The sequence below is a fragment of the Serinus canaria genome, chromosome 9 (genome assembly GCF_022539315.1).
Source record: "Serinus canaria isolate serCan28SL12 chromosome 9, serCan2020, whole genome shotgun sequence".
NCBI lineage: Eukaryota > Metazoa > Chordata > Aves > Passeriformes > Fringillidae > Serinus > Serinus canaria.
The window spans coordinates 149,698-165,103 of NC_066323.1; the positions used below are offsets into that span (position 1 = coordinate 149,698).

The 15,406-nt window shown below is 40.4% G+C and overlaps 1 protein-coding gene across 1 annotated transcript in view; it reads right to left on the reverse strand.

Annotated features, from left to right (window-relative positions):
* WWTR1 (WW domain containing transcription regulator 1) overlaps positions 1-15,406 on the reverse strand; it is a 41,566-nt gene that overhangs the window by 15,719 nt on the left and 10,441 nt on the right. The window contains exon 2 of the mRNA XM_030227109.2: positions 3,169-3,305. Within this exon, the coding sequence (XP_030082969.1) occupies positions 3,169-3,305 (137 nt within the window). The remainder of the gene's footprint in view (positions 1-3,168; positions 3,306-15,406) is intronic.

The following is a 15,406-nucleotide window of genomic DNA, read 5'->3' on the forward strand; positions in this document are numbered from 1 at the left end:
AAAATGAGGGTCTCTGCAGAATCAGCATCACGGTAAACTAAGTTTCTGAAGATGCAAGAAATACACTGTTTCTACTTGTTTTTAGTCTGACACCGATGACTTTCCCTTTGCTTCCAACAACAAAACATACACTGAAAACATTCCTATTAATACTGTGATTTCCTTACATCTACAAATATACATCTACAAATCATCTTAGAACAACAACGATGGTAAAATGCTAAGGAAAAGCAAATTGAACAAGTCTAAATCTATGCTGCAAGAACATGTTTTCAATCTATGTGACAAATATTCCTTTTCATTCATGAAATGTCACTGAATTTAGTCATGGTGTACCAATGAACACAGAAATCTGCCTAGCATATATTGCTTTCTTGTAAATTCGACAAGATGCATCAAAGGAAAAAACACCCGATGCCTTTGTTCTATAACATTTAAAAAGGCAGTGCTTTAAATGTTAGTGTGAAACTAGCACTAATGAAGTGCTCACTTATAGCTCATAAATAGGCAACATAAAACCACAGTAAGAGAAAAGCCAGAAAAATACAGCAGATTTTTTAAAAGTATGACTACTAACTTGAACCAACTTTCACTATATGCTTTTGTGTGCCTCCAACACAGGCATGATTTGGTATCACTTAGACCCACTCTGTGCCCTGATAAAATGTTTGTAACTGCCTTTGTACAATTCCCAGCAAATACTGCTGTAACAAGTTTATAAACCAAAGCAACAAGCTGTACAAAACAAACCACATTTTCCTCCTCTTCGTAAGAAGTACAAGGAAAACACATGTGTTAGTAATTGGAAGTGCAGACCAGTGTGCAGACCTGAAATACTCAAAGCCTTTTCTTTTAAGTGGCATATCTTCAAAAGAAAAACTTCTTTTAGTTCCTACAGTACCAAAAGGAAAAAAAAAAAAAAAAAAGAAGCTAAGGCAAAAGACAGATAAAGACAGATGCACAGTCTTCATTTTCTGCAAGGGCACAGAACGAGGGCCACAGAGTGGTTTGGATCCAGCTCCCACTCCCCCCTCGTGTCTGTGAGCTGGGGCACAGGGCTGAGCAGCTGCCAGCACGGGGCAGCACAAAGGCCCTGCCTTTGGCCACAGCAATTCAAAAATAGAGGCGTTCTCCTTCAGCACTGGAAACCACAGCCACATGGATTTCAAACTGCCATGGGAAGTATTCAGGGGCTGCAGTGTGCTCTGCAGGTTACTGCAGTCTAATTCCTCTGAGTGCATTTACATGCCCATACACACAGTTTCTAGATTAAATCTTGCAAGATGTATGTTTAATAAAATAGTGTCACCTTTAGTGTGCCTTTGAAAACCATCAAAAGGAGAAAAAGCTCACCAAGACAAATTGATGGAAGGTTTTCTGGATTAAATAAATATGGATACTGTGTAGATTTTTACACACTATTTCTAGAGGGAAATTCAATCACATATCTGAACCACTATGCCAAGAACTGCATATAAACCTACATAAAAAGTAGAACCTCATATTTTACACACACACACATATATATATATATATATATATATATATATGAAGAGAACTGAATGAAATACAGACTGTATTTAATGGGACAGATTTTGAAGTCTGTGGAAATACCCTTACTGGGCACATTAAGTACCTTCAAGAACAGACATTTCATTAGGTATAGACTTTTATTTCTAATCCTTTGAATCTCAAGAAAGACCCTGCTCTAAAATTCAGTATACATGTGTTTTAGTCCAGGATCTGGCTTTCATTCACTTCCACTAATAAACTAATGGGAAAAATGTTCTGTACACTGCCCTGACTTATGGTACTGCTGGTTTTTAACTAGGGACAATGCAACAGATGTTAACATAAGTGGAGGAGTTGGTATGAACAAAAACCCTGCTGTCCTATTCTTACCTCTCAGCCATTCCAGCACTGCTATAAACAGACTGGCCCACAGGCAGCTGTGGCTGGAGCCACAGCAGAGCAATTGTTAGCTCCACCATGTGCTGCCACACTCTGCAGATACTCTAACCTTTCAGATTTTATTCAGGTTTCTTCTGCAGATATCCACTCTCACTTTGTGGTTTGCTACTGCCCTCTAAATCTTGTGATGTAACCAACACTCATAGGCAAGCAAAGCAGTTCTTCTTTCTGCCTTTGTTGATGAGACAAAGGCAGAAAGAAGAACTGAAGCCAATTACCTCAGAGGTCCTAGGTGTTTCTTATAAATTTAAGACCAAAGTGAATATTGCACTACTTCTATTGGTGACCATTAGCAGACAAATGTTCAGAGTTTTGTTGTCATGTGAAGAGACAGCACTCATGAACCACGCTGCAAGTGGACAATCAAGAAATCATGAGATCAACTTACCAAAAATCAACCAGAACAAGAAACTGCTTTGTGATTTAAAGTCTCCCTTTTTGACATCTTGAGCCTGTCAGCTCATCTTCTTGAGTAGTAGAAAAGTTAAAGCTCCAGAAGTGAAATGTGAGGGATTATTTGTAATTCTCAATTGTATGTGAAAATGTTTTCTTCCATTTACAAATTTTCTTTAAAATTTTTGAGTTTTACTGGCTTTATTTTCACTAAGGATTAAATATCAGATTTATGTAAGTTGACGATAAAATTCACACTTGAAGTGCTAAACAGAAACAGCAAGGGAGCCACACCAGTTATAAGAATTCTGTGGGTAATTCATACTGCAAAGACGTTTTAGTAGTTTGCAAGCTGCTTCCAGTGCAGGACCTCACTATGCAAAAGCCCCACCACCATAAATGAGCCAACAAGCAAACTGGCTACACCTTCTGGCCTGAAGAAACTGTGCACAACTTATCCAACAGCCTGGACACGATATGGAGGGCTTGTGGGGGGTTTATACCAGCTCAGAAGAGAAAAGCACAGACAGAATTTCTTTTTCTATGTCTAACACTATGCCAAAAATCCATGGAGGCTCTAAAACAGATCACAAGACGTTAGAACTTCACCTCAAACAGTACAAATTCACTTGCTGCCAAGTCTACAGAGGGGAAAATTAAGTAAATGAAGGGGAGAACCTACTGTTAGGTCTGATAGCAGAATCAGAGCTACCCTCTTGAACCAGAAGTGACTTTGACAAACGAACCAGGAGGTGTCTCTCCTATCTCTTTTGTGTTTTCAGAGAGATGCCATCCAGTACTCACTGAGATTTGGCTGGGACATTGCCATGGTCCTCTGTGGGGCTGGGGTGGACGTGGCTGCAGGATGGTGGCTAACGTGATTCAGCGGCTGGCTCACAGGTTTTCGGGGATCTTGCCACGTTGTAATTTTTTCTATATGACTGAGAAAGAAAAGATACAAGCTTAGCATAAAATTGCTGGTATATTATACAGACAGTTAAACATAATGTCATGAAAGTCCTATTTGGTTTTCTTATTCCACATCTGCCCTTGTCATCTCACCCTCACCCACTGAAATTATCTGTCATCTGTTTGCTCACTTTTTCTTCTGATCTTCTGCCCCTGCCGTTCTAATTTCTTTTTGCTCTACTGCTGGATAATTACTTTTACTTGAACAGCTGGAAAATTCTATTGTCGTACTGAAAGTCTGTAATACACACTCATCTTCAGATTATTTAATTGTCTGAAAGTTGTTTACTCTTGCCCTACCAGTCTTTACCTACATGCTCAATGTATGGCCACTCCTCGCTCAGCAATGGTCATTCTCCTGAGTATTGAAAGGACAAGTATTTGTCCTGCCTAATCCAACTGCTTTCTTTCTTTCCACATTATGAAAACTATGTCTCCAAGAATACCAGCATATATTCCGACTACCAAACCAGGCAGATTACAGCTTTGTGACTCATGTGTAATCACCAATTTCTCTGTAAAGGCACTAAGAGCTGTTATTGCAATCTAGTTAACAGCATACCTGCCATTTCAGTATGCAAACTCTCATACACATACATTCTCCTGAAAAAAGGGGAGTCATGCACAAATCCACATACATTTTACTGTGAAGTAACAAGAACAATGACCACTGTAAAATATTTTTGGCCACAGAATTCAGCAGTGAAAGAACTATGGTTTTGTTGCAACTGAAAGTTTACACTGAAGTGCATCTGTTTGGTAAGAAACTTAACAGGAGAAGCATTTTAAGGATGGGCATGTAATTCCATTTGAAACAAGAAAAGGAAAAGGAAGTTTGCTGAAGCAATCAATAGTCCAGTATCTACCATGGCATTGCCTGGCTCCAAGCCCCACCAGCTAACCAGGCTACTGTCTGTACTTGACTGGGTTCTCCTCTATTAGATTTTTGTCACAAAGAGGTAAGTCTTTAAGAAGAGCACGTCAAGAGACATAAAAATTTAAACATTCTGTGTCTGGAAAATAATTTTGACCCAACTTTCATAAAAGAACAGCCTAAAATTTTAACTGAGCTCCATCTTAAACTTGCCATTGCTTTTGCAGACCCCAGTGGCACGGCCACCACTGCTGTCACCCCTCCACACCCAGCTGATCACCAGACCAATTTCACAACCAAGTTTCAGTCTGTTTTGTGATGCACATCTCAGGAATTACCAAAAATAGTGTGAATTACAGGAAGATTAAAAAAAGAAAAGAACCTAGACCATTTTTTAAAGAACAGGGAAATGTGACATCTTTATGCAGCCTGTAGCTATTTTCTTCTCCTAACGTTTTGCATTTAATGTACAATTCTCAAAAGAAGATCACACTTATACATGATTGTCACTCAGCTCCAAACTGCTGAGTCACTTCCTTCTTCACAGCTTCTAGAGTATTTGTTATTATTCACAATGAAACCACTCACCATTGCTTCTCTCTAGGATTAAAACACTTTATTCTCCCGTCACTGTAAATTTTTATTACATTTTAGCTTTTATTCTCTTTACTCTTACATTTCAAGTATAAGAATTCTTATACACACAGTGCATGAAGTCACAGAGCCTCAAACTTTAACAATATCTTGCCTCATCTGTAATATTGAAATAGAACTATGTAGGTAAGAAAAGAACTTCTACGACTTACTTCTATAACTTTTATAAGATTCTTATTTGAGGCATATTCAAACATATGACAAGGCAGCCCCAAAATCCATACTAAAATTCTCACTTTCAAGTTTTTCATAAGCAATTTTTACATCTCTTATTATTTTAAATCCTAATATCAGAGCTGGCCATTTTTCAACAAGGTCTCCATTCATAAACAAGCAGAACAGAAAAGCAGAGATGTCCATTTTAGCTTCTGTTTCTGCATCACGACTGAGATTGATGGGGGTCTCCATATGCAAACAAGAATTTTACATCTTCCAATAAAATCAGGGGAAGTTAAATATGTACAAACTCAACGATAAAAAAACTCAAATGAGATGCACAAGAATCTGACAATAGGACAAAGAACACGCTACCATGACTGCTTCTCCAGCCTGCTCAATCATCCCATTCCCACCCATAAAGTCCTGCAGTGCCCCAGTTCAGCAAGTGGCAAATTGTACCCCAACAGTCGACCCTCATTAAAGAAAAATTAAACCAAAGCTCAGATATAAAGAGCTGAGTATTTCACTCAGACTTCAGGATTCTGTTCCACCTGTTGCACCTTAGGCTTTTGTCAGATGCCTCCTGACTGAAGTGTCAGCGTTCCTCTGAGTTTGTGCTGCTGCTTTGTCCTGCATTTTGTAACTGCAAGCTCTAATCCCTGACTTCCACTGCAGCCTTGCCAAGACATCTCAGTGAGTTTAAATCAGCAGCAGCAGCACGAGGGACACCAATTCTCTTTCTGCTTGTATGCACTCCAACAACCAATGTATCTCGGTGGGCTCTATTTTCAGACCTTTTTTCCATGGTTTTGTTTTGTTTTGTTTTTTCTTGTATTAGGAAATTCAGAGCAACTTATCTAAAAAGGTTGTAGGGGAGCTGAGAAAGACAAACTGATTATTCAGTAAGTGCACCATCACCTGAAATAACACAAACATGGAGTTTGACCAACGGCGTGGAGCTTTTTTGGGGCTCTTTATCAGGGCTTAAACATCGGGACCGAGTGTGGGTTCTGCGACTGAGGCACATCAAAGCGGAGCTGCTGCCGAGCGGGGAGCTGGTGACTCACAGGCACAGCCCCAGCTCTGAGTCAGAGCCCCTCCGAGGGAGCCACACTCGCTCTGCCTTGGAGCACCTCCAGCCTCCCAAAGCCAAACATTGGGAAATCGGTTTACATCTCCTGGAGCCGAGCCGAGGCATTGCCCAACCTTCCCTTTGTCCCTCTGCTCCCTGTAAACAAAAACAGCACAGAAAGAAAGTGCACTGGAAGTCAGAGGCCATTCACACGGCTCTGACACTGGGTGATGTGGCAGACATGCCTTTATGCAGATGGGAAGCTTCTAAAATTTAAGAAAATTACCTCAGGGACGCAACATTTGAGTCTATTGTCTGAGCTTGCTCAGGGTACTGCAGTGCAATTTCTGGTAAAACTACAACAGAGCCGAGCCCCACGCTATTCCAGGAACCACCACCATGCAGGATGGAGCAGCAAAAGGGGAACTGAGTGCAAACTCACAGAATATTGGGCATCTGTAAAAGTCTAGTACCATCTCCTTCTTAAAAAACTTACCTCTAGTATTCTTTTTTATGTCATCTTTTATTTCTTACACTCACAGGTGAGGAAAACGCAAGATGTGAATGGGAATGATTTTTAGCTTTAGAAACAACTACCCTGTGTGCACACGTCCAATTCTCCCAGAAACTAATGGAATTTGTGAGTATACACCACACTGCACTATGAAACTGGCCTGAATGCTTACCAGCAGTAGTACCAGCAGTGGTTACACTTTTTGGGACATTTAGAGACTTCCAAACCCACTGCTCACCACGGAGCCAGCTCCTCCCTAAGGATGGCAGCAGCAGAGGTGCCACTGCCACACCTTCCCTTGCCTCGCCTTTAGGCGGTGAGTTTGGCCAAGGGTGGGGCCGGGAATCTCTGACGGGGATCAAGAGGATCAAGAAAACGCTATAATTAGGTGGTACTTCACAGCAGCTTATGGCAGCTGTTGGAACTGGTGGGAGGACTGGCTGGGGGTGCCACAACAACTGCTGTCACCCCAGCACTGCCCGCCTGTCCCACCAAGGTCACCTTGTGCCAGCGCCCCGCAGACCTGGGGATGCACTTCTGCTACTGCCATCCTTCTAATCCAAAAGCAGCAGGAATTTATTGTTCACTGAAATCAGTAGGTGAGAGGCATTTCAGATTACCTCTCATAAAAACACCTGCACACAGGCTATGTGTTTTCCTGGATATTGAAAGAGAATTGGTGAATGCTTGCTGGGAAAGGCAGGACGTGGTCCAACAACTGCAGGAGAATACAGTGCTCTGTCCTGAGCTGCAGCTGGATGCCTTCCTTTGCCATGCTGCTTTTCCCCTTCTCTCACCACAGACTGGAAAATTTCAAGAGCCAAGTTCCGCTCTCCTTACAACATGAAAAGACTTCACAGAAAGTGCAGAACGTGACCTAATGTTACACATTCACCTCTACATCTGATAACTGTAACTCTTTAAGCAGACTGCAGCAGCCCCTGTGATGTAGGAGCTACCTTCAAACAGGTAAGAGACAGTCACTTCTCCTACAAGTGCTTGAAAATCCTCCAATTTCAGTAGGTCAGCCCAATATATATGGCTTGTAACTTATTTGCAGCTCTGTTAAATTTAAACTTAAGTGGAAATGGGACTGAGTTAAATTATGATCTGAATCACATCTTGCTAAAGACAATGAGCTTCACGCTGGCATGGACCCACACAGAAAACATTTGGAGAAAATTCTTGGTTGGCATCAACAGTTTACATGCCAGACTGTGCAGACAAAGCATCAATGTCATCAGGCTGGCAGTTGTCTCAGACTTCTTTTCAGTTTATATTCACATTACCCAAAAAAAAGTACCCGTGCAAAGTTTACCAGAATGAACACAGCTAACTCAGTGCTAGCTGCTCTCCATCCCCTGTGGTCATGCACTGTAACACCACAGTTAATTATCCAGTCACACTCTTTCCCACAGAGTACCTGTCTGACTCACTCAGGGCATTTCACTAGTCAGAGGCTCTGTTTCTGATGTGCTTTGAAGTATTTCTCAAACTAACACGCAGCTTCATCCCATACTGCAAAATGTTCAAACTCCTTTCTAGTGACAAGTGTAATAAACTATCTTTAAATGATAATGAGAAAATCACCACAGTGAAACTTCAGACATCTCCATTTGGATGTTTTGCAAGGCTATCCCCGTTCCACAGATCAGGGGTACAACATATTTAACAGAATTCAGTGCTTTCAGGGACTACTTTGAAATATCTAGCCCCTGAATCTACAAAATACACATTGCTTTTATGTTCAAAATCCTGCTGGTTGTTCCAGATACATCAACAGACTGATCTGCCTGAGCCTGCAGCCCATGTGAAGAAAATGGAGAAAAATATTTGCAAAGAGGAGGACAGGGCCAGGCCACTGCTCCCAACAGTGCCCCTTAGCCAGGACAGCATCAGCTGTGAAACGGCCGGGACAGTGCCAGCTTATTTCACACTCAGTTCTGCTCTCGTGACCTCTGACAGAGGAGGAAAAAATGGGAGAAATTAACAAAAATCTACAGCAGTATTTTCATTTTACACCAAAATCAGACATCAAAAGACACGTGCTGTACTAAGATTTTAGTATGAAGAACTTCCCTCTCTGAAAAGGAAGAATTTTGCCTACTCTTGAGGCACTTCCAAAGCACTTGCTGGCACTTCAGAGTCCCCTGGGGCAGCCACTGTGTGCCCACAGCTGCTGCAAAGCACTCAAGGTGCCCCCACTGACACCTCAAAACTCAGCCCAAACAGCTGCCTCAGCAATTTAATTATATGCCAACATTACTCATTGTTAATAAGGAATGGACAAAATTTTGCCTTATTCAAAGCCAAAATGTCAATAATATTTTGCAAAAATCATGTACCCAGTATACACAGGAGAAACTAAAATAGCTCTTAGGTGGAAGAGCTTAGAGATGCATGCTCCTGACTCCATTTCTGCTGTTCAGCAGTTGGAAAGAATGAGAATATATCATTCCTTACATCACTAGAAGCACATAAATATAAAACCCAGTATTCAATCACTTTCATTTAGAGAGTAGAAATTATAACACTCAATAGTTTGGCCACTTGCTGCTGTGGGAGTTCAAGTGATGCTCTGCAGTGCTCCAGCTGACAAGTCTGAGCTAACCAAACTCATGGCACTTGCTTTTTAGACACCAATAATGTTTCATGAAAATTACATGAAGCTTTAACAAGGAGCCACAATGTAATTATTAAACTGATTGAACCATGGACTTTGTTCTCCTGCTGCGTAGTCATCCTCATCTCTGATCTTGGAGCTGGAACATTACATCTGTATCTGAATATTTATTGCACTATGCTAAGTAACTCCTTCAGTGAAGAGAGTTGCTCTTTTCCTGAATTAGTTTCAGCATAATTTGCTGTGAAGAGAACTTTGAGAATGTTCTGCCAAGCTCCCCTGTAACTGACTGATTGCATTGTTGGTGTACACGGAGGCCTTAAAAAACATTAAACTAGTTATACAAATGGAAACAAAACACCCTTTGAGTTCTATTGACAACTTAACCTTTAGAATTTGGATGAATCCCAATTCTTGAGAGAAAGGAAAAAAAGGTACTGAATGAAGCTATTATATAGAACATTCTTAGGGTTTTTTAAGTATACAGTATATAACAGCATTAATGCATTTGTTTACTTGATGAGTGCCTGTAGCACTCATATTTAAAGAAACATATAATGATTTTATTAAAACCATGTTTATTTTATTTAGGGGATTTTGTAGCAATTTGAAGACAAAGCATTCTTTTGTGAGTGACACATGACACTTCCAGATGCGAGCAGTGTCTGAAATTGTTGAGCAGGTTATAAAATGAAAGGTTCTATCTGCCCTCTCCTTGAGCTGGAGTTCTATCACCAGGTCTTGCTGTGAATGTCTCACTTTACCACTATAAAGGCCAAAATGTCAAAATGTCCAAGGGGGCCACATTTATCAGGGCCTGCATACACAAAACATCAATTGGTGCTGTCTTGTAACAAGGATGGGAGAAGTGGCCCAACCTAATAAACACTCTTTGGCTGCCAAGGGGGCATTTCTAGACAAGCTGAAATTACTTTAACATATTCTGCATTCTAGTAGAAGTGAATGCCTAAACAAGAACTCCCCCTTCAGCTTCACAGAGTGCCCTGATAAGGACACATTGAAAATCTTCCCCGGGCAAAACCAGACTGCAGGAGAGAAAAACAACCCAAAGCAAAACAGGACACAAAGTACCTTTGAGGTGGTAGAAAAAATACCTAACATTATATTTTACTGCACTGGCCAGAGGCAGAGAAATGTACGAGTCCACAGAATTTAGGCTCAGAATTCTCCTTTGTAATCAAAATTTTTATTTCCTGTTTTGGTTTCTGAGTCTGTCAGAAAATGACTGTTAATGTTTCCAGGGCATTGTGCATTTTGGCATGTTCATTAGCATAAAAAATTAAATTCACTAAAAAATAAAAAAAAAAATTTGAAAGAGGTTCTTTTTCTAGTACTGGTGCCTTTTTAATCAGAGAATTTAGAGGGTTGAATTAATTGTCATAATATCAATAAGACTCTATTTTGCTATTTAACTAACAATTATGCACTGTTTTTCCTTTGTAATTTGAAGAATTACTTGACAAGAGCTTCAGATCATTGCAATATATTGAAGTACACGTCTGTAAAAGGTTTTTGTTGCCGAAATAAAACTATTTTCTACTCTGTAAGTAGGCCCATCTGCAATCCTGCCTAACTTCTGATTTTGAAATCATACAGAGAACAGCATTTCTTCAAAAGAAAACAAAATATTGTTACCACAGTCTCTAGAATTTCTTTCCACAAATGCAGAGCAATTGTTCTTTTTCCTATGACAAGCTTTTGAACTGCTTGGTCAGGATTTCCAAACAATAACAAGGACTGGTTTGAGGAATACCTTTCCCAAGCAGACAATCCTCCATCCCTAGGAACTGAGCACTGGCTCAAGAACACACATTTGTGCAAAGAGCTCCTGGTGCTGCAGCCCTCGGTCAGAGATCATTCTCACAACCTCAGCTTCCAGGGCAGTACCTTTATTAAGCTCCAAAAAGGCCAAAATAACTTCTGTTCACAGAACTTCACAGACAGCAATACTTACATTTTAATATGAGTGCCAGTAGCTACAGCACAACAGACATGCAGAGCCAAACTAGATACCAAATTTATATTTTTCCCCTCCATGACCCAAATCCCTAACTCTTCAGACCAAGATTTACATCTTGTAAATAAGACCTCGGTCTGCCAAAGAGCAAATGCAAAAGCATTTTCTCCTGTGATTTAGTTACAACATAACCAACTAAAAATATTGATTAGGCAACAAATTTAACTCAATATGTCACTGACATAACTAATTAGATGAATAAAATTATTTTGGGTCTATATTTATCTACCTCAATAGTGGGTATGAGGTAGATAGAATTATTTAAAATATCAAGCCACTCAAATCTCTCAGTATTATAGAAAATAATTTGCTATTGAAATATCATCAGGAACAACTTTGTGACTGGTACCTGTAAACGCTGAAGTTTTATTCACTTGCTCTTGATTGATAACACTTCTATTTTTATCCAACCACAAATTCTGGTTCTTGGTCCCTGCTATCCTTTCAAGTGTTATGTGATGCAGAATAATCACAGAATCATAAGAACCATTGTTTCAAACCTCTGTGTTTAAACAGACACTACAAATTTCTTTTCCATGTGCAGTATGTACACGAGGACAGGAACACTTGAATATTGATGGAGTTGTTCTGCCCAAGCATTTCTGCAAGGTCTAAAAATCCTTCCACTCAGGTCTCCAGTGACCTGCCTGGAGTGGCACTGGTGCCATTCCTGCAGACCCCAGAGGGGTGAGAATCCACACCTGTCTCAAAAACAACCAGCACAGCTGCCTCTCCTGCCCCTCCAGCCCCAACCCTACAAACACAAAACTTCCAGATCTCATTACCAGCACAGAAAAAAGGCTCCAGACACCACAGGCAGAGAAAGCAGCCACCAGGATGCCTTTGGCATTTCCTCTGCAAAATAAATTCAATAGGAAAAAATCTGCTTCACTTACATGAATGCTGAGACAACCATGACCTTGAATGCATCAGGACTTATCTGACTTCCTCCATTTGGGCCGTTTAATCACTACTGAGAATACAGTAAGGAAAACAGACAATTCGGGAGATTCATAATTCTTAAACAGACAAAAGGTAGAAAAGAATGTTGCCCTCTTTCTAAGTGCCCAGAAGGTGAGGAAAAGGAAAGCAATCAGCCAAACTCAGCTGCTGGAGCTAAGGGATGTGGAGCACGGCTCCTTCCTCTTCCCCATAAGATCAAGAAATCCATTAGGACTTCTGATACTCAGACACAGCCCTCACTCTCAGGGCCTGAAGAAATGTCTGATGGATTCCATGCAAATAATGACAAAATAATGACAAAACCCTGTCTTTTATCAACATCAGCATCTTCTCTGCTATTCCCTACTGCCCATTTAGAGGGTTCCCTCACAACATGGAAAAATTTCTGTGGCTTCAGTCTCCTACATGGCACATGCACATGAGACAAATCCCATCACTTCTTCAGTGGAGTCACAAGAAACAAATTAAAATTGGTCAAATTCCTACAAACATCTGTTGGTTTACCTGTTTTTATTACTCTCTTAATTTTGAAGATCAGCTTAGAATATTAAAAAAAGGTCTAAAAGAAATGGTTCTTTTCACAGTCAGCACTAGTTACCCACTTCTCTCTGTTCACACAGCTTGGAGTTGGGTGCTGAGAGGGCCTCAGTACCTCACTCTAAGAGACAAAAATGGGATCAGATCATGAATAACTTTTTAGAAGCTTCTTACAAAACTCTGACTCCAAACAGACTGGTTCCAGCTGTTCAGAGTTTCAGTATACAAAGGTCAGGAGATGTCCTACTTGGATTATTTTTTTCACTCTATTTCATGGTGGAGATGATTAGCTAGCAGATGAATTTTTCTTGGACACTATTTCTACCTTCCATATGAGCTGATTAGCTCCCATGGAAGAAAAGGCAGGACAAATAACCACAGTAATCACCAGGGTTCAGAAAGCTGACCTTGTACTCAAATCTCAAAACTAATGTGTATCCAGGAAATCCTGCCAGACAGTCACTGTGTGCAAGTGTTGGGAAATGCGATCACTTGCCATGAAAAACAGATGAAAAGCAGGAGCTGGTTAAAAGACCAAGTCTTTTCTGAAACAAAACATTTCCAAAATAAAGAAATGGTGTCTCAAAACTGACAGTTGACCTGAGTTTAGGAAGGGTGACAGTTCTGCACTGGGGTTCTCTGTACATGAGAATTTAAAAATGAGACCAGAATTTCAAATAAGATTTAGCTGAACATAAGGAATTTCTGTCATTTCTGACACGGAAGTAACATTCCAATCAAACAAAGTCTATTTGAAAATAAATATGTTTACAATTGAAATGCTGACATGCAAGGCTTCCCTTAAGCTTGGAATAATGCATAAAAATATCAGATGTTTAGCAAGGTAGGTGCATCTCACTGATTTCTAATGGGGTGCAAGGAAGACGAGCCTGAGGATTGCTGGCAGGAGAAGGGGCAGAGGAACACACTGTGCTGCTCTCAGAAGGAATAATGCCACCAGATGGAGGCAGCACAAACCCCACAGATTATTAGCAAGTCAAATGCAGTCCCTAAATCTATTTATTTAGGAATGCAAGAGAATGACTGACCAGACAATGTTTAGCCTAGATATTTAGCTGGGCTAACAAATATAATTTTGACTAGGGAGTAGTGGGGGGGGGGGGGGGGGTGGGTGTTTGGAGTGGTTGCAGAAAAACCTTAGCTGCCCTCAGCAGAGCTGTGATTTTTTTAAAAACTAAAATGTTGTATCATAGCTACAAAAAAAGCTGACACTGACTGAAAAACAGAATTTGAAAGGCATTGCTCTAAGTGCTGTGAAATTTCCTAATACACCATTTAAAAACTGGTACTTAACATCTGGTTTTTAAAATCTAGTAGGAATTAAGTATTTCAGACCAGCTTCTTATCTGAAAAAGTCTCCCTGTATTTCAAGTGGACTTTTTATTAAATAAATGCAGAATTATTTAATAGAAACATAAAATACCCTGAGCTGGAAAGGACCCATGAGGATTATCCAGTCCAACTCCTGACTCCACACAGGGCAACCTAAAAGTTAAACCAGCAATCTGAGAGTCACCCAAACACTTTCTGACCAGCAATGGGCTTGGGGCCCTTCCCTGGGGGTCTGTGCCAGTCTCTGAGTGCCCTCTCAGGGAGCAGCTTCTGGCTGATGTCCAGTCTGGGCTGCCCCAGCAGCTCTCAGCCAACCCCAGGGATGGGGAGAAGCACCCAGCACCTCCCTCTGCTCCCCCAGCAGGAACTCTCAGTCTCACAGTATTTTGTTTATTTTCATGGAAGGATCTGTCAGTGCTTACACTGAGTCCTGTCAAAATAAAGGTTGCACAGGGAATTAAAAGCTGCACCAAATTAGGCAGCAGGAGGTATGTAATTTATCAACCTTGGATTTAAATTTGCCCTTTAACTGGCACAGTTAACCCAGACACCTGAGGTTTGACCTCACACAGAAAAGTTCTGTGAACTGAAGAACAATTACTGAGAATGCCTCACCTATGTTTAAAGTGATCGTTACCTTGTTTTAGATTACTTTAAATAATAAACATGAAGTGAAAGTACAATTAAATATTTTCAAGATTTATTTAGGCCTAGCAAAGATGATCTGGAGGGTCAAGATTCTTGCATATGCCATCTAGAATTACATTATCAAAGGAATAGTTATTCAAATGTCTCAAAGAAATAATTCAATTGTAAACTGCAAAATCTCAGAAGCTAGCATTAAATAATTTTTTTAAAAGCTGTGCTTTATGTAAAATGTCACATATAAATTAAATTTTAAAAACTGACATAGCTTTGTCTCAAAGACCCTATGGTAAAAAACATTTGGAACTTTTCTTTTTGATGAAAAAACTGGAAACTGAATGACTTGAAAACATTTCCCTTCTGCCGGTACCTAAAACCCAAGCCAGAACTGGGACCTGCCCAGCAGAGTCAGGAAAAACTCAGGTCTGTATCAGATGGAATTCTTGCAGAGGTATGTTCTTCCCAAATGCCCCCAAGAGGAATTTTAGTTCAGAGTTTTCTTCTTCTCTGCTGTTCCTAGTACATTCCTCAAGAAAAAACACCCCTCAAATCAGGCAGAGGCACTGCTGATGGCTCTGCATCTGCAGGTGCTTTATAAATAAAGCCAAGATCATCTTTCCACACAGTACTTTACTTATCTG